Raw genomic sequence first — 23,409 nt, 5'->3', positions numbered from 1 at the left:
ATTACACCATGCCGTCGGAACAACCGACGATCGGAATGCACACAAACGCAAAGACAAGGATAAGGACTGGCATCCAAGGTCCAAAACTGGCTAAGCCTCTTCTAGGCCAGTCACCGGTTCTCAGTGAGGCGCTTTCGCAGCCTCTGACACCTGCTACCTCAGCCACAGGCCGCCTCACTCCCATGTGGAGACTACTAGGCCTCTGGAAACTCAAGGTGTTGGGCCTACAGAAATTAACCCTTCAGATTGGTCTGGAGCAGCTGAACAGGCATCGGCTTCTTGAGGGTGTTTACAGACCTTCACAGCTTACTATCAAAACAACCAAGTCTAAAACACCAATAAAGACAAAGAAGCAAGTACAGCATTCTCCTGGACAGGCCTCCATGCCTAAGAAACAGATTCTCAAAATGGCCGAAGACCTAATTACTCTGATCAGGGGTTCCCATACCCCTCCTGTTAAATGATCTAGGCAGGATACAGACTGATTCCTCTGAGCAGGTTTCCATTTCTTCTGATTCTAATTCAAACCAGGGATACTCTTTACCCCCCTATGAGGACTCTGATGAAGAATCAATCCCTTCAGCCTCTCCTTCTGAGGATTACTCTTTTGGGGAAACTTTGCATACCATGAGGGAGCATTTCCATTGGGAGAGCCAGGACTATTCAGAATCCAAGAAAAAGGCTCAGATTTTCTTTTACATCCTCAACACAGGCCCCTTGCTATTCCGCCTGTTAGATATTGTGGATGATGTGTTCTCTGAATCCAGTCTAACCCCTGATTCTTTGCCCCCAGCACCAGTCAAGCCAGATAGGTACTAGAGTCCCTGACTCTCATAAATTCCTTTATAAAAATCCTGCTGCTGACCCAGAAACTATTTCACAGGGTCCCAAAGGGGTTAAGGCTTCCACTGCTAAAAATCCAGTTCCCTCTGACAGGGATTCTAGAAGATTGGATAGATGCAGGAAGAAAGTTTACACTTCTGCAACTTTAGCAGTAAGGGCCTTGAATTGCCAGTTCCACATGCTTAAGTACCAACACTATCCAATGTCTTTGCTAAAACAGAAAATGCTTACTAGCTCAAAGTCCTGACTACACGGAAATGCAGGATTTATTGCATGCAGCTGAACAAGTGGGAAAACATACTTTGCAATGTGGTTTTGATTCATTAGAGGCTTCTTGTAGAGCCGCAGTTGCAGGATCTGTGATTCGAAGGCATGCTTGGTTAAAAGAACAAAGTTTACCTGATCATGTTAAGGCCAAATTATTGGATGCTCCTTTACAGCATATCTTGTTTGGTGTTGTGGCCGAAGAGGTATTAAAGAAAATGGAGGATAAAGCAAAATCTATGCAGACAGTGAAGGATTTCTTACAGGTACAGCCTCCTAGATTTAGCAGAAATTGGCTTTCTAAAAATTGGTCCTTTTCAGTGTCAGACCACAAAGAGGCCGATACAGACGCCCAAGAGGCAGATCTCAGCCCCAAGGCTCTTGCAGACCACGACAGTGGGGTGCTTCAACCCCAAAAGGAGGAGAAGTCACAGCCTTACAGGAAACGGTCCCAATGACTTCCCCTTCCAAATGCCAAGCTCTTACCTTTTGGCAGCTCCCTTAGGGGGGAAACTAGCACTTTTTTCACAAAATTGGCATATCACCCAGGACAAATGGGTACAGAACATTGTGTCTCAAGGTTACAGGTTCCATTTTCACACACTACCAAGGCCAAAAGGAATGCCAGACCTGCCACAAAATCAATGGGCAGAGGCACAAAAACAAATTACAGCCCTCATTGACATGAGAGCTATTCAAAAAGTACCAGAACAAGGACAAGGATTTTACTCAAGACTTTTCTTGGTTTCCAGAAAGGACAAAGCTTGGAGATCCATACTGGCCCTATCTATTCTAAACACTTACCTGGATATTCCAAAATTCAAAATGTTGACACTAAAGCAACTTCTTCCCGTGCTGGGCAAGAAGGCTTGGCTTGTTACTTTGGACCAGAGTCATACCTGCATGTCCCAATCAGACAAAATTGCAGAAGATACCTCAGATTCATAGCTGGCACAATGCATTACCAATTCTCTGCACTGCCCTTTGGATCATCTACTGCGCCCAGGGTCTTCACAAAATGCCTGGCAACCGTAATTGCATTTTGCAGACAAAAAGGAATTCAAATGTATCCTTACTTGGACGACTGCCTTATTCAAGCAGAGAACAAGGACATTCTACTGCAGCATCTGGCATTTGTAAAAAGATTACTAATGGGCCTAGGGTACACAAACGAAAAGAAGTCAAAACTAGTGCCCTCACAAGAGATAATATTCTTGGGTGCAAGCTTAAATGCAACTGCCCAGATGGCTTATCTCACGCCAGACGAGCAAAGGCAGCTGACTCAGTATTTTTGTTTGGCAGCAAAAACCCAACTCCCTGCAAGAAAAATTCTGCAGGCCTTGGGGTTCATGGCGCCCTGCATACTAATACCATATGCCAGACTGCATATGAGTAAGTTACAGTGGTATCTAAAAAGTGTCTGGACTCAACACGGTCACAGTTTGGAAGCAATAATAACACTCACTCCTTCCTTGCCTACAACAAGAGTTTCGATGGTGGACACAGGCATGTCACCACAGCAAGGGACATCCTTTCACTTTACCCACAGCCAGGTAGACACTAACAGATGCATCGGATTATGCCTGGGGAGCACACATGGCAGGAAACTGTATCCAGGGCAAATGGACCTCAGACCAAATGCATCTCCACATCAATCGAAAAGAGATGCTAGCTGTACAAAATGCCCTGACAGCTTTCAAGGACCTTCTGTATCCAGGACAACTGCTACTAAAGACTGAAAACACCACAGTTATGTGGTACATAAACAAGCAAGGGGGCACACATTCCTACCCCCTCTGCAGACAAGCCATGACTTTGTGGAACACAGCACTATCCTATCAAGTTCATCTGCAAGCACAATTCCTGCCAGGAAGGAAAAATACTCTGGCAGACAACTTAAGCAGAAACATCATGGATCCTCACGAGTGGAAATTAAATCCACAAGTATTCAGCATGACTCAAAAATGGGGGTGCCCAGACATTTATCTATTTGCCTCCCCTCTGAACTGCCAACTACAGAAATTCTGCACTAGGACTTGCCACACACAAGCATGGAAAGTGGATGCCCTTTCATTCAGTTGGAAAACACTAAAAGTTTATGCCTTCCCACCACTGTCTCTCCTTTCAAAGGTACTCCTAAAAGCCAGACTAGAGGCCAAAAATGATCCTGATTCCCCCGGACTGGCCACGCCAGCACTGGTACCCAATCTTAAAGAACTTGGCTCAAGGCCCAGCATGGATTTTACCTCATACCTCATCTGACTCAACAAAACAATAGGATCATGCACAGCCAGCTCAAAAACTTAAATCTGGCTGCATGGCAGATAACTTAGCCAAGCAGCCAACATCTCTCTCTAAAGCTGTTATGGATGTCATTTTAGAGGCCAGAAGGCCCAGCACCAGGAAATCTTATTCAGAAAAGTGGAAAAGATTCTGCGCCTGGAACCAGGCTGAAGGCCTTGACCCTCTTGTTCCAAATATTCCTCAGATATTAGAATACTTAACTGAGATGCTGGACAAAGGCCTTTCCTTTTAATCTATTAAGATCCACACCTCTGCCATTTCAGCTCATTACAACACGGATCCTCCTATTTACTCTCATCCATTACTAAGACAATACCTCAGAGGGGCTAAAAACATAACACCACCCCGGAGAGCACCAGCACCAACTTGGGACCTCAACTTTGTCTTGGAAAAACTTACTTCACCACCTTTTGAGCCAGCCAATTCAGCAGAATTAAAATTTTTGTCATGGAAAACTGATCTGCTTCTGGCAATAACCTCAGCACGAAGAGTCTGAGTTACAGGCACTAATATACATGTACAATACAGGTAACTAAACTCATCTTTCATCAAGATAGGGTTTCTTTAAGAACAAACCCTACATTTATGCCAAAGGTGGTATCCAGTGTGACTCTTAACCAGACAGTTCACTTGCCAACATTTTATCCAAATCCACAGAATAAAGGGGAGACACTTCTGCACTCATTGGACATACACAGGCAGTTACGCTTCTTGGACAAAACAAAAGCTTTCAGGAAAACTGAGCAACTGTCGCATATGCTGCAGGATCACAGGGAAAGGCTATTTCAAAGCAGACCATTTCAAAGTGGATAGGACACTGTATCCATTTCTGCTACACACTGCATGGAAAACCTGTGCCTAACGACATTAGGCCACATTCCACCAGGGAAACAGCCACTTCAGCAGTCTTCCTTAGAGGAGTACCAACCAAGAATATTTTGGAAGCTGCAACTTGGAGTTCAGTGCACACATTTTACCAAGCATTACCACCTGCCTCTTTACTCTAAATCCAGAGCTGGCTTTGCCACTGCAGTGCTGCAAGGATTCGTAGCCACGCCGAATCCTTTATAGACCCAGCCACCCAACCTCAGCTTTGGGATTCAACCCAAGTGTAATGACTGTAGCAGTGAAACACTATTAACATAGTACAGTTTGTACCTACCATAAATGTAGATGTCAGTGTATTCACTGCTGCAGTCCAGGTTACCCTCCCTCCATCCCCACTTTTCTAAGCTGCGACTCATCTATACCTTACTATCCTATACAACCTATGCGGTATATTTGCTTGTAACTGAAGGTATTTTTATTTTTTATGTATGTTTTTAGCAATATGTATTTTCTACCTATTTGGGGGCACCTGACATCTGGGGCAAGAAAAACTGAAGAAAATGTAGTCTGCTGCATCTTGTATATCCCTGGCACACTGACGTCTGGGAAGAAGAGTATAGCAACCGACGCCGGATCAAGACTTTGGAACTCTGGCCGACTGCAGGACTGCCTGACGGCAGGATAACCCAAGTGTAATGACTGCAGCAGTGAATACACTCTTAACATCTACATTTATGGTAGGTACAAAACTGTACTGCATCTGTGTAGTGACAAACATGGCTTAAAGTCGCTGAGAGTACCCCAGCAGTGCAAGGTTAAAATGCCTTTCACACCTTTAGACCAGCTACTTACGGCACAGGAGGAAACTAAAGGTGGAGGCATTTCAGTCTATATTAAAACAAATCTCACATCCAGACTAGTTATATATGACCACTGGAGCTCATATGTGCAACTCGCCATAAACAGGATGTCATACGATATCCTTGCAACCTATAGGTCCCCCTCCATGTCCCAGGAAGGCCGTACTACCTATCTCGCACTAGTCCCTCACCATTCAACCCAGTGCAATATTCATGGGGGATCTCTACCACTCCTTTGTAGACTGAGAATCCTACACCACTTCTAATGCGCAAGCCCAGCAATTCCTAAACTTTAAATACCAACATCCTAGAACTGTTGGGTCCATTCTCTTGCCAGAGGTACAAACATCCTTGAGTTTGTACTCACGAACATGGGGAACCAATGTTCCTCACCCAATGTAATATCTTTGCTCGTCAAATCTCACAGTAAGGCAGTATAAAGTAAAAATTAAAGCTGGGCATTCAGCGAAACCAAAATCCTTTTAGGAACTGTTGTAAGGCTAACCTCTCTACTAAGCAACACCTTTATTAAATGCTAAGCAAACCCCCCCCCCCCAAAAAAAAAAAACAGTAAACACCGTAACATACACGGAGCTATTTACAAATTCTCTGGATAGCCATATTGATAGCTGTATAGTGCGAGCTGTGCACACTCGTATTAAGAATATGACAAACTCGAAGACGAGCCACAGTGGTGGAATCACAGTATCAGTCGGTTATACAACAAAAAAAAACTTGGCCAAGTGTACGAGGAAAAATGCTATAGATAATAAAAGCCCCTGACTAAACACAGCTAAGCGGGGTAATTAAAACTGCAGAGGCTAAATTTGAAAAAAAAAGCTTCTCATGCAAAGGACAACCGCAAAGCTTTCTACAGGTATGTCCATACCCTCAGAGAAAATGCAAACTGTGCAGAACTTATTATAAATGACATCGCCCACACTGAACCAGAGGCCATTGCCAACCTTGACAGGTTCAGCTCAAATCCCACCCCCCAATGATCCAAAAGAAATGGCACAATACAATTCCCCCAACCATTACTAGGAAACAGGTCATCAATGCACTTTCCAAGGCCAAAAACACCATCGATGGGCCACTAACATCCCAGGATGTTTAATAAATAGCATGAAACATGACCTCTCTGGTCCACTTGAATCACTTTTCAACTGGGGCCTTCAGTCAGGTTTTGTGCCAAAGGAATGGAAGATTGCTACCTGCTCAAAGGAGGTCCATCTGCTGATTTGGATGACTACAGGCCCATTAGTCTTACCAGCTTCATATGTAAGGCCATAGAAAATATAATCATGGACATGATAAATGAGGACACAGGTAACCTGCAAACACCACCCCAACCTGACCACCTTGAAGTTTGCCTTTTGGATTAGATGATGATTCTCCCTCTGGGCTTTTTATTCAGCAAGGAATAGAACATTTTGCACTTCTGAATGGAAGAGAGATTGCCGTTTGGTGCCAAAACAAGGGCCTACTGTTTGGTGCCAGAAAAATGGTCCATCAGGCTTTACTTGTAAATCTTCCCATGGTTCTCTACCTAGTGGAGTTTTTCTCAAAAAGGCTGTCCTAATCAACAGTCAAAATTCATGCCCCTGCCATCTCATCAGGCTTGCCTATGCAACCTCCCTGTGTTTCCCAACATATGATGAAGCAGTTCCTTAAAGGCATCCTCCATTTTAGGCCACCCAGGAGATAACCTGCTACCTCTTAGGACCTTTTTTTATTCTGACTAATCTTGCTTTACCTTTATTTCAGCTAGCTACTTCAACAGAAATCAAATGCGTAACTTGGTAAGCCGTACTGTTAATGTCTGTCACCTCAGCTTGTAGAATCTCTTAACTGTAGACTTTAAATATGTAAAGAGCCCTTTCTAAGATTTCATTCTGACAGACTGATCCTACCTTTATGCCCAAGGTGGTTACTGAAGTTTCCTCAAGTCAGGCCATTCATTCCCTGCCTTCTTTCCAAGCCATGTTAAACCCAGGAGAAAGAATGTTTGTGGTACATAGCTCAGATGTGATCGAAAACCTTCAGAAGGCAAGACCAGCTTTTTGTGGTCTTTGTACTCAAACCGGGAAAACCTGCTAACAAGCAGTTTCTAAATAGATCTCTAATTGCATCAGTTTCCATTACAAGAACCATAGTAATGAGGTGCCATTACACACTTCCATCACTGCTGCTTCATTAGAGCTTTGGCCACCAGAAAAGTCTGGAAGCTGCCATGTGATCATTCCACACTTTTGCTAAACACTACAACCTGGTATCTTCTACCAGTTCTGTTGTCACCTCTGCAGCCCTGCAGGGCATCCTTTCTTCCTCTTAATGTTCAATTGACCTTCCCCCTCTCTTTCCAGCTTTGGGAATCCTCTCCAGGAGTAATTACTGCAGCAGTGAAACATGATTAACCTAGTATAGTTGTTAGTGTCCTCATTGTTGCAGTAGTCTCTCCCTCCCTCCTTCCCCTCATTTTCAGTTAAGTATTATTTTTGGGGGAAGTCGTACCTTGCTCTTTCCTCCATTATATGTCCCTTCTCCTTTACCCCCTCACTTCCTTCAGGTCCCATTAGCCATTCCCTACCAGGGACAGGAAGTTTTAGTGCTCTTGGCCTAGAGTGTGAACTCTAGCCCTGAGGCGAGTAAGAAAGACTTGAAAACATGGCTGGCTGACGGCACTTGTACCTTGATATCAAGGGAGAACATTCACCAGGCCAAGAAAAGAGAAGTAATGTCTCTGTACAAGCCAGCCAAGGACTTCCAATGCAGGAAATCGGAAGTTGTTTCTGCAACAGTGAAAATAGACTTCACATGTACATTTATAGTAACTGTTCTCACTTGTACTTTCTTGCTTGTACTATAGTTGATGAAAGGGAAGCATTCACTCTTAACGCTCAAGCCTGAAGGCAGTTTGTTGTATTCCCCAGCAGCTGCAACCTTAAAATGAAAATCTGGAAGCTAGGTCCCCGATTCCTCATTGTTGAACATTTTTTTACTTGGTTTCTACAATTTTGCAACAAGGTATAGAAAAAAATTACCTGGTAGTCCTTCCCAATAGAAGTTTCACCTTTTGGTCTGACTTTTGCCAGATCTCTCCAGAAAAAGCTGCATGACAAGTCCTTTCACTTCACCTTATTTAACTCTGGGCTGGCTTTACATCTCCATAAGGGTGAATATGTTGGCAGTCTTAGCTTGTTTGCCCATAGAATCCTTTAAGTCGTCCTTTTTTCTCAGAGGTGTTCTACACCTGACACCCCACAGTAAACCAGCCTGCCCATCATGCAACTTAATATGTAGCTTCTCAAAACACATGTTCACCTTTTGAAGCAGTTAACTTCCCTTAAGTTTTTGCTTGGGAAACAATTTTCTTGGATGTAACCGCATTTTTGAACTTCAAGCCATTGTGGTAGTTGAACTCTTCACTGTTTTCTGTGGTCAAAGTTGTCTGTGAACCAATTGTGAAATGTGTTTGTTAGGCTGCCAGTTTTCTTTTGTAGACCTTCATTTGCTGAATGTGCTTAGGCAGCCCAGATTCAGTATTTAACTACAGCCAAAGAGATTACAAAGTTAGGTTAGTTTGATCTATTCTCATGTTGCAGTATTCTCGCGTGTGGGATCCTCCACCTCAGGCGACCCGAACGTCCCTCTCCTATGCAAAAGCTTAAGCCCGGTTGCTGTAAGGTGTGTGGGACGTCACATGCAGGGCCATAAACCATGTGCCATAAATGTGATGTCTGCACGCACAGACCTCAGAACTTCTCTGCTGCAGTCGAATGTCTGCTTGCTCACTTCACTCAGTGCTAAAAAAGTCTTCAGATACGTACCCATTTGGGGAATTTTTCTTTTTCCTTAGGATTGGTTTGCTGTTGCTCCCCATCTAGCTGATGTCATCTAGAAAGGGGAAATAAGTGCGGCCACCAGATTCCGCACAAGGATTCTTATTAACTTTGTTCTGCTTAGGCCATTCCCACAACCATATTTATTATTTTATTTTATTTTATTTTACATTTGTTAACCGGGCTAGTCTGGCTGGATACATGTCCATTTTCAGCAGAGGCCCGAGGAGAAAAGCTCCACTATCAGAAACTAAAATACACTACAGTTTATAAAGTCACTAGTAGTACTAACTATACAAATAAAACTAAACTAATATAGTATAATACGGCTACATACAAGTACAAATACGTTTTTGATGTAAAAACCTGAGTAGATGACAATTAAAATTCAGTCGGGGACTGAGGAGAAAAGTTTCAGTGTCAACATAACAATTTAAAGTAGAAAAATATCCATAGTAGTTAGTCATGAACAACAAGTAGGTATTAGTTGTAAGTATAAAAGTGGTTAAATATATAGTGTTAACATGCAGGTTAGTAGTGTAAAAGATTTTAAGAGGCTAAAGAAAGTCTAAAGGCAAAAATGACGTAAAGAGAAAGGAAAAAAAAGTACGGCTACTGTTAGGTACAGGAATTCTGGACTTAGTGAGGTTAGGAACTAGCAGTAGGAAAAGGAGAGGGGGAAATAAGAGTTAGAGAGGAAATGTTAGAAGTAAAACAGGATTATAGGAGGTCAGCTAAAAGAAGCAGGAGACAGACAATCAAAGAGGTCAGAGGGGAGTCAAACAGAACTGAGAACAGAAGAATAGAGATAAATAAAAGGACTGTGGAAGTCAGTTTAAGTTAGAACAGAAGAGCAAAAGTGCACATGTGCAGACTGAAGAGAGTAGTAAGTTTGCTGGGGTCAGTCAGGATTGGAGCAAGGGCATAGCCAGTGAGTTATTAGGTGCGTTTTCATCTGTTTTTTGAAAAGCTGACATGAGTCTAGGGAGGTCAGTTCTGTGGGGAGTTTATTCCAGTAAGAACCAACAATGTTTGCAAATAAGGAATCTCCTGATTTATTGTGAGATTTCACGGTAGTAACTAGTACCTTGTTAGCTGATCTAAGTGAAGTGAGATTTTTATAAGGAGTGATGAGTTTATTTAGTATGGGTGTGTTGGAAGGGTGATGTAGAATTTTAAAAGTGATGATAAGCTGCTGTAGTAGTATTAGGTTGGGAAGTTCAAGCCAGTTTAGTTTTTAAGTTAAGACAGTGATGAGTTTGGAATAGAGAGCCAGTGGCAAATCTGGCTATACTGTGGTAGGCGGTATTCAGTTTTTGAAGATTAGCTTTAGAAATATTGATAAAGGAAGGAGAGGCATACAATAATGTAGAAATGAGGTGAGTTTGGGCTAGAGTCACTCGGGTAGTAGTAGTAAGGAAGGGCTTAAGTCTGTAAAGGGCACCCATCTTTTTATTGACTGACTTGATAGTTAAGTCAATGTGATAGTCAAAATTTAGCTGATTGTCTATGGTTATACCTAGCAGCTTAGTGGACGAGTCAGGTTGGATGACAGTGCCATTGCATGATACAATGGAAAAAGTGATAGGGGTGGATTTAGAGGTAGGGGTGAAAAGTAGTAGTTTGGTTTTTTTGGGGTTTAGGAGGAGACAGATATGTTGGAACCATTTTTCTGCTGCAGTGAAAACCACCTGGGTAGCGGAGTGGAGTTGTGCTGGTGATGAAGCAGAGCAGATGAGAGTGGAATCATCTGCATACTGAATACAAGTGGATGAAGGGAGGGAGGCGGACAGGTTATTTATGAAAATAGAGAAAAGTAGGGGACCTAGGATGGATCCTTGTGGAACGCCAATAGTAATTGGGAGTTGAGAGGATAGATGACTGTCCCAGAGGACTGCTTGTTTTCTATTAGTCAGGTAAGAGTTGAACCACTGTAGTGCCTGTGAGTCTAGTGAGAGGGATTGTAGGGTATCGAGGAGAAGTTTATGGTTGACCATATCGAATGCTTTAGAGAGGTCTAAGAATATTGCAGAGGTGAACAGGTTGTTGTTGCGGTTTCTATTGATAGAGTCAGTGAAGGAGAGAAGGGCAGTTGAAGTACTGTGGTAGGGTCTAAAACCATGTTGTGAGTCTACAAGCAAATTGTTATTTAAGAGGTAATGTAGAAGTTGATGGTGAATGCAGCGTTCCATTATTTTGGAAAGAGGAGATAGGAGGGCAATAGGCCGAAAATTGGAGAGTTCGTTGGAGTTACCTCCTTTATGGAGGGGAATAATATGGGAGATTTTCCAACAGGATGGTATTTTGGATTCAGTTATGGTTCTGTTTATTAGGATGGAGACTGGGTAGGCTATCTCGGATGCAGCTAGTTGCAGATATTCAGCTGGAAGCTTATCTGCAGAAGGGGTGCAGGGTTTGAGTTTGGATAGTAGCTTGTGGATGTAGGTTGTTGAGACAGTATTGAGCTTTAGTATGTGTGTGCTGTTTTGAGTGGGGGTAGATTGGAGGGTTGAGGGGGGAGTCATGGTACTTGCAAGTGAGGTGACTGTCTGAGAGAAGAAGTTGTTGAAATTGTCGGCTATTATGTTCGGTTCGGTTTGTGCTAGGCTATCTGGGGTAGGTGTTTTGGTGTTGCCTGGGTGGAGTAGTTTGTTTATTCCTGACCAGAATTGTTTAGGGTTTTGGTGTTGGTTCTGTTGGTATTGAAGGTGGTAGTTTTTCTTGTCCTGAATGGTAAGCTTCTTAGTTTTATTTCTCAGTTGTTTGAAGTTTTGATGGTCAGTTGGATTTTTTGTGGACCTCCATTTAGACCATAGTTTATTTCTAGCTCTCATAGTTTGTTTAGTTGTTTTAGAGAGCCAAGGGGCTGCTTTGGATTTGACTCTAAGCGGGATGGAGCATGTTGGTTAAGAATTTGTAGGAAGGTATTGTTGAAATGGGTTACAGCCTCATCTATTGGGAGGTATTTTAGAGTAGACCAGTTGTATTCCTTGAGTTCATTCTGAAAGGATGCTAGGTTGAAGTTTGTTTTGTTGTGTTTGGTACGATAAGTAGTTGGTTTGGGATTGTTGAATTTTTGTTTAGTGATAAAGGTAAGAAGGTGGTCACTGATATTGTCAGGGAGTATTCCTGTTTTGTAGGAGAGGGGATTGTTGTTGGTCAATATCCAGTCTAGAATGGTTTGTTTGTGGGTGGATTTATTTATTCGAGTAGGTGAGTTAATGGTTTGATGATAGTTAAAGAGATTAAGGTGGATGGAGGGTGAGGGGGATTTGCAGGAGTTCCAGTCAATGTTGAAATCACCTAGGAGTATGGTTTCTTGGGGAAAGCTACAGGAGGCCCAGCTAAGGATATTTTCTAGGGTATTGATGTTCTTACCTGGGGGGATGTAGGAACATATAATGTTTATAGCTTTGGATTTATTTACTTGGAGTTTGGTGCAAAGTATTTCTGCATTTGCTGGGGAGGGGGGCAAGGAGTTAATTAAGGCTACCTGAAGTTGAGATTTGTATAGGATGGCGACTCCTCCACCCTTTTTATTAGGACGATCTAGCCTTAAGGTGCTATAGCCTGGGGGAGTAAATTCATTATCTTTGGTGCTGGGTTTAAGCCAGGTTTCTGTGAGACAGAGGATATCAAAGGCATAGAAATCAATTAAGGCATGGAGTTGTGTTATTTTGTTATTAATGCTATGAATATTTAAGTGAGCAATGGAGAGGGAGTCAGTGGAGAAGGGCGTGCTAGTAGCGTTAGCTATATGGCTTGAAGGAGTGGGATTGGTGATGGTATTGGGACCTGGGTTGGGGTGGATGTCCCCATGTATCAATAAAAGTGTTTGTGTGGTTTGAAAGATATTTGTGTACTTGATGGCTATTAGATAGAACCGTTTGGAGGTTGTGAGTCTGTAATGGTGTAATTTATGGAAACGAGGGGGAAGGTAGGGACTGGTTGAAAGTATATTAATGTGGGTTTCGTCAGGTCGAGGAAGTGTAGTTGTACTATGTTTGGTTACTACAGGAGGTTGGCTAAGCCTGAGATGTTCGTAGGAGGTAAGAGTGTAGTAGTAAAGCAGGATGTTAAGTAGGAGAAGAGGAATTATTGAGTTAAGGGTTAAAGGCATAATTTTTATAGAGTGAAAGTTCAGAAGTATAGGACTTCACGGTGTAAAGTAATAGGTAAAGTTAGTATGGATTTGCTAGATGAGAGAGGGTGTGGTTATATGAGTAAGGGGTTAAGTGGTAGATGTGCAGGAAGTAGAGATAGGTATATTGATAATTAGGGGTGTGTCTAAGTAAGTTTAAAGGTAGGACCCTGGGGTGGGTGGGAATTGGGGTAGGGTGGGGAGCGGAGTGAGCGTAGCTTAACGGAGCGGGAAGAACAGGACAAAAGTTGCAGAAAACAATCAGGCAAGAAGAGAGAAACAGGTGTAATGGTAAGGGTGAGTTCAGCAGTTTAGAGTTTGAGGAGATTGAAAGGTAAGTGGGGGTAACAAGAAAGGACAGTAGGTAAAGGTCGATTATGGAACAAGAAAGGACAGTAGGATTTGCAGTGGGATACTCAGAAAATGTAGTAGTATAAGTTATGGTAAGAAGGGCGCCACCTAGTGGCCAAGTTAGGAAAAAATATCAGATAGAGCAAGCAGGGCCAAGTTAGGAAAAAATATCAGGGCCAAGTTAGGAAAAAATATCAGATAGAGCAAGCAGGGGGTTAACCAAGATAAGAGAACTAGAAACAGGGTAGAGAGAGAGAGGATTGTAAGGACTAAAGGCAATAAGGAGTGAAGGAGAGGGGACCAACAAAAGGCCAATCTAGAAGGGGGGGAGGCTGCTGGTTAGCCTGGCAGGGAAGTAGAAATTGTCCTAGTGAGTAAAGCTAAGCAGTACAATGATAGGACATACTTTCCACAAAAAAATCTGGGAGGACAGTCTGTTAGGAGGATATTTAATCCTATTCAGGATATCAGGATTTTAGAAGATGTCCACATGGCCTCTTAGGATAGGGAAGGGCAGGAACCCAGGTGTAAAATCTGTTAATGGTTAAGGGTAGAGAGAGAAAGAAAAAACAAGTAAGGAAAAATAAATTATTAAGTCAGTTATATGAGTACAACAATACTAGCACAGATGCTTTAAATCCTGGCAATACAAAGAACAGTATAGAGGTATGCTCTAGGGCACACTGTATGAAGCAGAGTAGCTAGATAGCTAGATACAGTGGGGCCCCAAAGAACAAATCTAACAAATCTAACAGTAGTTGTTAGCTAGAAAACCATTAGGCAAAACAGCATTTATCCTAATAACTGGGTACAACAATGTACTAAGCATAGATATCTGGCAGTCAAGTTACAATAAATGCATAGGCAGGCAGCAACTATCCTAAAGATTGAATACCATCAATATAGCAAGCATAGGCATCAAGCAGTCAAACCAGTTTCCACAGAACATATGGGTAAAACAGCATTAAGCAGTTATGGATCTAGGTCTAATATTACAATATCCCAAAGGGTAATGTGTGTTAAAAAATACATACTTCATAGTAGGTCAAATAAACCTGAACAAAAATGCAGCACTGATATTAGGCAGTTTTAACGTTACCAGTGAGCATTGCATTTCCATAGGCAAAATACTTCAGCATTCAGACACATTTTACAACGCTATTGCCCATCATGAATGCCATTAATATAATTGAGGGAGACCACGAGGAGGCTGCCTAGGGAGGGACACTGCTAAATGGTCACAGCAGGGGAGAAAAGTAGTTATAGATAAAAGTAAGAGGGATATATAAGGATATCTGCAGTTGCAAGGAGCGAAAACAGTTGAGTTAGGCACATAAATTGATAGACAGGTAATGTATTGTGAACTACTACTTAACTTCTCAGAGTCAGGGCACCTAGGGTACAGGGGTAGGTCTAGGTCACTTGCTAGCAGTATCCTAAGAGAAGGAGGAAAAAACAGCCTGCCGAGCAAAATCGCTGCTAGGCGAGCGTAGTAAAAAGGCGCTAAGGCACTTTGCGAGTCCTTCAAGGACACGCTATTAGTGCGCAGTCTGAAACAATGCTACCACTGGGCAGTCTGGTTTGTGTGCCGTAGAACGCCCAAAATATAGTAAAAACCAGTGGAGTGAAAGTTAAAATAAGGTATTATATATGCTCCGTTGTCGCCATTGCCCATAAGCAAAAGTGGACAGTAGTCCGGATTCAAGGCAGGCGCCTATAGAGCGACTTTAAGCAGTAAATAGCACAGCAGTAGTGAAGAGGTTACAGCAAGCGGGAAAAAGAAAAAAAGCATTTGTCAGTCGTTCGTCCCAAAAACCCTACTCTGTTATCTGCCAGCCCTGAAACTATTTGTGGAAAACCAACAACTCAAGCTTTTAGCCCTAGGCATGGAACCCAAATTGGCCGTCTAGGTGGAGCCACCAAAAAAGGCCAAAGTTTCAAGGCCTACTACTATGGCTCCTCTGATATCTGATGTACCACCAGCTATCTGTCTAGGGGCTGAGGGACGTCCAGATGACCTGGCGACTGGCGGGTACCTTGATGGAAGCTGCCTGTGAATCTCTAGCAGGCATGTCCATGGAGGTTACTGCGTCTGCTTTGGCTGATATTGTGGGGGAACCGGGCTTCGCCGGATGCCAACCTACTGTGACTGAACTAGGCTCCACTCCCACAGGCCTGACGCCTGGTACTAGGCCTTTTCCTTCACAAACAGTCGCGAAGACTACCCCTCTAAAAAGGAAACGCAAAACTAAACATCTGTCCTCCACTACCGAAGAACAGCCAGACTGGCAAACTTTTTCACAGTCCTTTGCCCAGGCCTTGAGCCCTCAGGCCCACAGCATCACTTTCTCCCGCCTTGCCTACCCTCAGCCCGAGTAGGCCAGTTTACCTCCACTCAACCTGCCAGTATCCAGGAGGAAGATTCCTTCTCTGAATCTCTTGCATACCCCTCCCAAATAGCTTCTCCCCTGGAGTACTGTTCCCTAGATGAGGAATCCTTGGAAGGAGACTTCCCACCTGAAGATGTTACCTTTGAGGAAATCTCCAGAATGATCGAGTACTTCAAGCGGGTTGCCATTCAGATGACTGAGGTGCAGAACAGATATTTTGAACTCCTACAGATGAAGTCCCCCTTTCCTTCTGTTGTACCCCCTGTAATTCCAGCCTTCCTGGATGCATTTCCTTCAGCATCCAAGACCCTTGAATCCATACCGTCCAGTTCCTAAAAGACCAGATAACTTTTACATAGTCCCTGATGACCACAAGTACCTCATTAAACCACCCATGGTGGACTCTGCTGTCATTGCAGAGGCTCCAGACAGTCCAGGCAAATCCCCTCATCCCTTCTGCCATTCGACAAGAGCAGGAAGGTCATGCACAGACTGGGGAAAACAATTTATACTTCCACCCTGGCCTTTAGAGCCATGAATTATCAGATTCACTTAGTTAAATATCCTACCACAAGGCATACCCTTTCTTCCCAAAAAACAGCTACACCTAATACCCTAGATCATCCTAGATCTGCTTTCACAAGGAACCATAGAAAGGGTTCTCACACTTTCAGTTTTCTGCCTTGCCCTTTGTGAAGACTCTTGGAGCAGTTGATAAAAGTCTCGCCCCTAGCAGTAGCCTACTGCAGAACAAAAAGCATTCACATTTAACTTTATCTGGATGTTACCTCATCCTAGCAAAAGAGGCAAGTACTCTCAATGCTCACTTAGAATTCACGGTCCCTTTTCCAGAGTCTGTTTACTCTGTCAAAATCCTCACTCCAGCCCAAGACCAAACCTTTTTGGGTTGCACGATATGGACAGACCTGATGAAGGCTTTCCTTCCTCAAGACAGTCTCCTACCTCAGCATTTTCTTTCAGGAATTGCTGGTCAACCACATCTCAACCAGGCAATTCTTCCGGCTTCTAGGCCCCGTGGCAGCTACTCTTCCTATGTTGGTCCCTGACCAGGCTACACATGAGAAAGTTCCAGTGGTACTTGAAATATGTCTGGTCCCAACACAATCACCCCTTGGAATTCCAAGTGCCCTGCCTAAATACAGAGCTGGGGTAGTGGATTCAACAAATAAACCAAAATCCAGGCCTCCCTCTCCAAACCACCAAACCAATACAATTCATGTACACAGATGCCTCTGATCTAGGGTGGGGGGGCCCACTATGAACGGTCTCAGGCTCGATGGGAGCCCTCCCTCCAGAATAAGCATATCAATGTGAGGGAAATGACTGCTCCTCTTCTAGCCCTTAAGACCTTTCTTCTATTGATACAGGAAGGCCCCCTCCAAATCTAAACGTACACAACTGTGATGTGGTACATCAACAAATTGGGGGGACCAGATCCTACTTGCTGTGCAGGCTTGCAACATGGGCATGAGAGCTGGCCACCCAGTACAGTGTCACTCTGCAGGTGGTCTGCATTCCATCTCAAGACAACCCTCAGGCAGATGCCCTCAGCAGATCTTTCTCTCAACATCACGAGTGGATGTTGCACAGAGATTATCTTTAATATTGTCCACTGATGGGGCACCCCACAGATGGATCTGTTGGCCTCCCCTCAGAACAGATGATCAGCTTTTTTGCTCCAGAATTCCCTACTTACTAGCTTGGAGAGCGGATACCTTTTTGATTTCTTGGAGGGGAATGTTCTTTTATGCCTTTCCCCTTCAGTCAGAAGGTCCTGCATCCAGAACAAGAAGCCGAAAATCTTGCTGGTGATTCCCTATTGGCTAAGACAGCATTGGTTCCCCTTCTGTCTCTTGCCAAGGGCAATCACAAGTTGCCTCACAAGGTCTACCTACTCACAACAGAAGGGATCCCTCATTCACCCACACCTGAAAACCCTCAGCCTAACCCTGTGGGTGACTGACAACTTTATTTGGAGAACATGCTTTCTGTCCTGCAGGAGGTCAGGAAACCCACTACCAGGAGATCCTAGGTTTCAAAATAGAAAAGGTTCTAAACTTGGTGTCTTCAAAGACAGCTAGATCCCTTCAAAGTGGATGTCCCTCTAATCCTAGCCTCTGTGTGATCTTAAATCAGAATTTGTATACTTTTTAGTGAAAGTACATCTGCCATTTCAGCCTGCTTACCTGTGGACCCACCACTACTTTCCAGGTTGGAAGTCAAACTTTTCCTGAAGGGAGTCCTCCATATCAAACCACCTAGAAAACCAATCCCCTCCTTGGGACTTGAACTGTGTACTGGAAAAACTTACCACTGCCCCCTTTGAACCAGCAGCTTCTGCTTCTTTACAGATGTTTACCTGGAAGACTGTCTTGTTAGTAGCCCTGACTTCAGCTAGGAGTCTGTGGATTGCAAACCCTCGTGGTCTTTCCACCCTACAGTTTTCCACAAGACAGGGTGACTACGTACCAACTCCTCCTTGCCACAAGTGGTCAGTAAACACTCAAAGGTCTGTTCACTTACCCACCTTTTTCCCTTCTCCAGAGTGTGCTTCACTCCCTTGATGTCCACAGGCAAGTAAGATTTTATCTGGACAAAACTAAGAGCATTAGAAGTTCATCAGCTCTTAGTATCTTTCCACCCCAAGGGTCCTGGGGAAAGCTGTATCCGAACAGACTATATCCTCTTGCATATAAAAGACTTATTACCTTCTGTTACTCTTTCTATGGCAAAGACTTACCCCACTGTGTAAAGCCCATTCTACTAGAGCAGTGGCCTCTTCTGGGTCTTTCCTAGAAGCAGCCACATGGTCCTGTCGACATACCTTCAAGCATTACAAGTTGGACATGATCACTAGAGCAGAATTTGCAAGGGCCCTCCTCCAAGGTTTTCTGGAGACTGCTACCTCTTCCCCCACCCTTGCATCTTCTTGAGCTGTGGTACTCTCCCACAAGTGAGAATACTGCACCATGAGACCAGAAGGACGTAGATTAGTTGTCTTACCATAACAATAGATGCCCTCTTCCATGTTGCAGTATTCTTGCCCTCCCTCCTGTTCCCCTTCCTGATATTTTCCTTCTCTGGGTGGCATCATCCCTGTTCTCAAACTGTTGTCCGACTGGGCAGTCACTTCTGAGGTCTGTGTGTGCAGACATCACATTTATGGCCCTGCATGTGACATCCCACGCACCTTACAGCAACCAGGCTTAAGCTTTTGCGCAAGAGCTGGATGTCCAGGTCGCCTGAGGCGGAGGATCCCACAACTGAGAATACTGCAAAACATCTATGGTTATGGTAAGATTATACACAACTAATCTTTACGTTTATTTTAGGGAAGCAAGACAGATCAGTGTCCGTGCAAACTTCTTACAAATAGTAAATTGCATTGCCGTCTGCTACAGCTTATAGTGCAAGGGTAAATGAACAAGTAGCTAGCCAGGGTGCCTGCCACTTCTGCCGTTTGTAGCAGTGGAACATCTGAGAGGCAGCTGCTTGTCTTCCAGCCATACACTTCCAGACTTACAAACTACACTCCTTTAACAGGATTAGTTTTTGCCTGTACAGCCCTGATGAGGCATGTTAAAGCTCATTCCCCACTAGAGCTTGACACTACCTCTCCAATCTCTTGTGCTACTGCAGTAGTGGTCCCTGTGTTGCATATGGTATAGCTATGTGATAACTCATCATAGCAGATGTCTGACTACAGGGATCCGTTCTGCAGTACAAATTCCAATCCACCTTTCTCTTGATTTTCTTTTTCTAGGTTTTGTATGACTGGATAAAAAAAATAGGAAGTTTGTATCTATTTTTCTCTGGTTGAAACACCTTTGCTACTCGGAGGGATAACCAGATTTCTGTAGTTTGGTATTGCTTTTAGGCCCACTTGTTGAGGATGACTTTCGACCAAAAAAAGAACAGAAAAAGGCATTTACCCAACATCCTCCTCATGCCTCCAGAACTGTTCGTTTCATCTTAGAGATGACCTGAGCTCTGGAAGTTGGGCAGAATGGGTGGATCTGCTTGAACTGGATTCCCATTTGTTGTGAAGAATGTTGCAACAATGATCCGTTTTATTCAAAACATCTACTGTTGTAGTGTTTATCCCATAGATGTAATTTTTTCATTCATCTCTTATTTCATTTCCGTGGTCACTGCTATTCCGATTAACATTTCACACTTTGGACTAACATGGAATATTATGCTGTTACACAGACTATACTTAGAAGTACTGAAGGTCCTATATTTTCCTTTTTTCCTCTTAAGGGCCATCTCATTTTCCAGAGAGATACTGATCTGGTTGGTTATCCGATTGTATGCCTTTGCTTGTATTATTTATGCTGCAAGTCTCAGGAGATCAGACTCTTTACTTATTTTCTGCTTCGAGTGGTATGCTGTCTGAATTGATTGCAGATGCTGAAACAGTGTAGGAGTAAGATTTGCCCTTGATGTATACTTGCAAAGTTATTGCTGCTAGTACTGTTTGCAGTTTCAGTAACCTGTGATACATATCTCTGTTGGTGTACATTGTGTAGCATTAGCTTTATGAAGGTAATGCATCACAGCATGCTGTTCCACAGTACATCCACTTAGTCCATTTAATCGCTCCCCCACCCCCCTTTCCAGGAAGCTGATTTCCTTGACTGTCGATTTCTGCATATTGTGGTTTAACCACTTTTAATGGCGTACATGGTTTTTGGCAGGAATGAACTGGGTAAAGAATGGAACTACTTTTCTCAGCAGCCACATGTGGTCTTTCTGTGAACAGAACACCTAGTGCCTAACAACTGATGTTCAGTAGGTGTATCAAAATGAGAGATGCCTGGAAGATCTGGTTTTGCTGTAAGTTTTTAAGTGCTTGTTCTTTTCAGATGTTTCTCAAGTCTTTACACTGATTGCCGCGAATGAAAAAGGTGGTGTTTGGTAAAATAGTTTCTAGTGCATACTGAGTGTGAAGTTGATGTTATAATGTTTATCTTAAACACAATGAAGGTCTCTCTAAAATTGTTTTGTGCAATTTGTAGCAACAGGAGGCTGCTTTTTATTACTTCCCTGTGATCGCTAGTGGGAGAAAGAATCTGCTTATTTGAAGAGAAGTTCTGTTGTATATATATATATATATATATATATATATATATATATATATATATGTATATAAAAAAAAAAAATAAAAAAAAAACACAAAATCGTCACCACCGCTGGATCACTTTTATTAAAAATTTCCAAGCAGTGATACTGCAGGAGGCTTATGCTTTTGAAATCACAGGGCGGTGCAAGGTTTGCAGTGTTGATCTTAACTGTGAGTACTTTCCATTTCAAACTTCCTCAGCAAATATTATTGGTTATAACTATGCTCGGCACACCATAGCTATGCTTTGCCATTTGTATATTTATGCTTCCCCAAATCAGAGTATTATGTTTGCACCACTCTGGGATATCCCTTACATTGCATGAAAATTTAATGTACAACAGAACTTGGATGCTATAATGTTGTAGGTGTTATAAGTAATTCTTCATGCACTTGAGTTGTATGTATTCTGACCTGGATGGCTCAAACTTCCAGTTGTACTGTTTAGGAAATTTGGAAACATTATTAATGCATATTCTTTAGTTCCATGTTTTGTCACTTGTTTGCCTGGGGATGCTGCTGTCCCACCTCCTCTTTCTTTGCAGTGATACTGAGAAGTGGGGTGTTGTATCACCCAGTTGCTTTGTGGTTTTCTTAAAAGAAACTTTAAGCACTTTTACCATCATTTTTGAAACATGATTACTGTGTTGGGTGCACAACCATGGGATTTCATTAAAATGTGTAGTATTCCTAGCAACAAATTGTTTTTTTTATTGTGATGGTCTTTTTATTTACTGACTGGCAGAATTTGAGCCAACCGGTATACCTTGTTTTATTTTGGTTTCATGTCCTGTGTTTTAAACCCATTATTCAAACATAAATCTAACCAAGTACATTTTGAACTTCTTTTAACAGCTTTTCTTTGGGGTTAACACTCGTTTCTCTTGTGTGGAGGAGTGCCCAAGTTATTGGGCTTCTAGTGGCTGAAATTCTAGGGCTGGGCCCATTTCGAATTTTCCTTTGAAACTCCCGCTTGGCGATCTAGATCTTGGTTTGCCTTGGTTTGAGCAAGATTGGCTAGCGCAGGTTAACCTCAGGTTCCATAGCCGCTTCCGAAGGTTGTCACGTTTTGGGGGGTTTCGCTACCAACCAGTATTGAGGTTCTGGTGCAGCCCCCCTGTAATGGATTCTCTTGTGCCCCTCATGTACGGGAGAATTTCTGAAAAAAGCAGTTCCTCATGACGAGCTAGGTATTGGACAAGATATTCTTTGCTTAAGGGCCTTTCTGGTACCTGCTAATGTCGACTGACCACTTACTTTATGTTGTGGTAAGTAGTCCAGGTCTAATCTGTCAGGGCTTTCAGTTGCTGTAAATGTAATTATACAATTTTAAGTAATATTTAAAATTAATTTGTTGTTTTCTTTCGATACTTTATCTTAGGTGATGTGATAAACTTCTTTTTCATGCTTTTCTCAGTTAAAAGCGTTTTAAAATGTGTTTTAATATTATGATATGGTGTGCTGTTACTCTACGGGTGATGAATGCTGCTTCCTCTTAGGTACACTGGCAGCTAAACACTAGTTCATATTAAGTCTTGTGGTGCAATAATTCTTGTCTTTAGTGTCAGACTAAGATTTAAAATATGGTATTTTCTTTCTAAATGTAATTTATGCTTCAAGGCTTAAATGTAAAGTACTCTCTCCTTGCGTGCAGGATCTGAAAGATGTCATGAGAAAGGCTGGAGAAGTCACATTTGTGGATGCACACAGGAATAATAAAAACGAAGGGTAAAAATTTTCAAATTATTTTTGTTGTGCTTTGAGCATACCATGTCCTGTTTTATCTCCTAAGTTGATCTGTTTAGTCAACAGGTATATATTACAACACCCTGATTGATACTTTCCAAATAGCTTCAGAGGAGGGGATCTTCATATCCTTGCCAGTCAGTGAAACATACACAGTCCATGCATGCATTCTTCTTGCCATCAGTGTGTTCTCTGTTTTGTTGAATTGTGCAGTTTGTGCCATTTGATTCCAGTAGATAAATTTGTGGTTTAATTTTTTTTCACTCCGGGATAGTCCGTTTTCAATATTATTCTAGAACCACAGAGAAGTTGCTGCAAAGGGCTTCCACGGGGGAAAAAGTTTAATCTACTTCCAGTGACTAGAATTTTCTATGCTCGGGTACACATTTCAGAATGGAATTGTATAGTGTGGAGGCATGGAGAGATGAATTTTGTTGTAAAGAAATTGCCAGCATCCCATTCTTTGGTGGGGTCCCTTACTTTTGCATGGTGGCCTAGGTACATGTTTGATACGGCAACCCTGTGAGTGTAACTGATTGCGAGTCTGCTTTTGGCACCTCTGTTGGCTGGATGTTATGATTGTTGTACCTGGCGGCTGAGATGCTGGGCATCTTGACTCAAGTGTGTCAGATATGTAAAAATTTTAGTTCTAAGACTGTACTTGAGAGATGTAATAAACTGGTCCTGAAAAGGT

General features: G+C 42.7%; 1 protein-coding gene across 3 annotated transcripts in view; it reads left to right on the top strand.

Annotated features, from left to right (window-relative positions):
• Positions 1–23,409, top strand: part of LOC122804350 (serine/arginine-rich splicing factor 5-like) — a 587,000-nt gene that overhangs the window by 417,945 nt on the left and 145,646 nt on the right. For all 3 annotated transcript variants that reach the window (XM_044074161.1, XM_044074162.1, XM_044074163.1), the window contains exon 6: positions 22,624–22,697. In XM_044074161.1, coding sequence (XP_043930096.1) covers positions 22,624–22,697 — 74 coding nt within the window. The remainder of the gene's footprint in view (positions 1–22,623; positions 22,698–23,409) is intronic.

Source organism: Protopterus annectens, chromosome 6.part0 (assembly GCF_019279795.1).
Source record: "Protopterus annectens isolate FY-2018-M chromosome 6.part0, PAN1.0, whole genome shotgun sequence".
NCBI lineage: Eukaryota > Metazoa > Chordata > Ceratodontiformes > Protopteridae > Protopterus > Protopterus annectens.
Note: the sequence above shows the minus strand (reverse complement) of the source record. Positions and strands in the feature narration are given on the sequence as shown.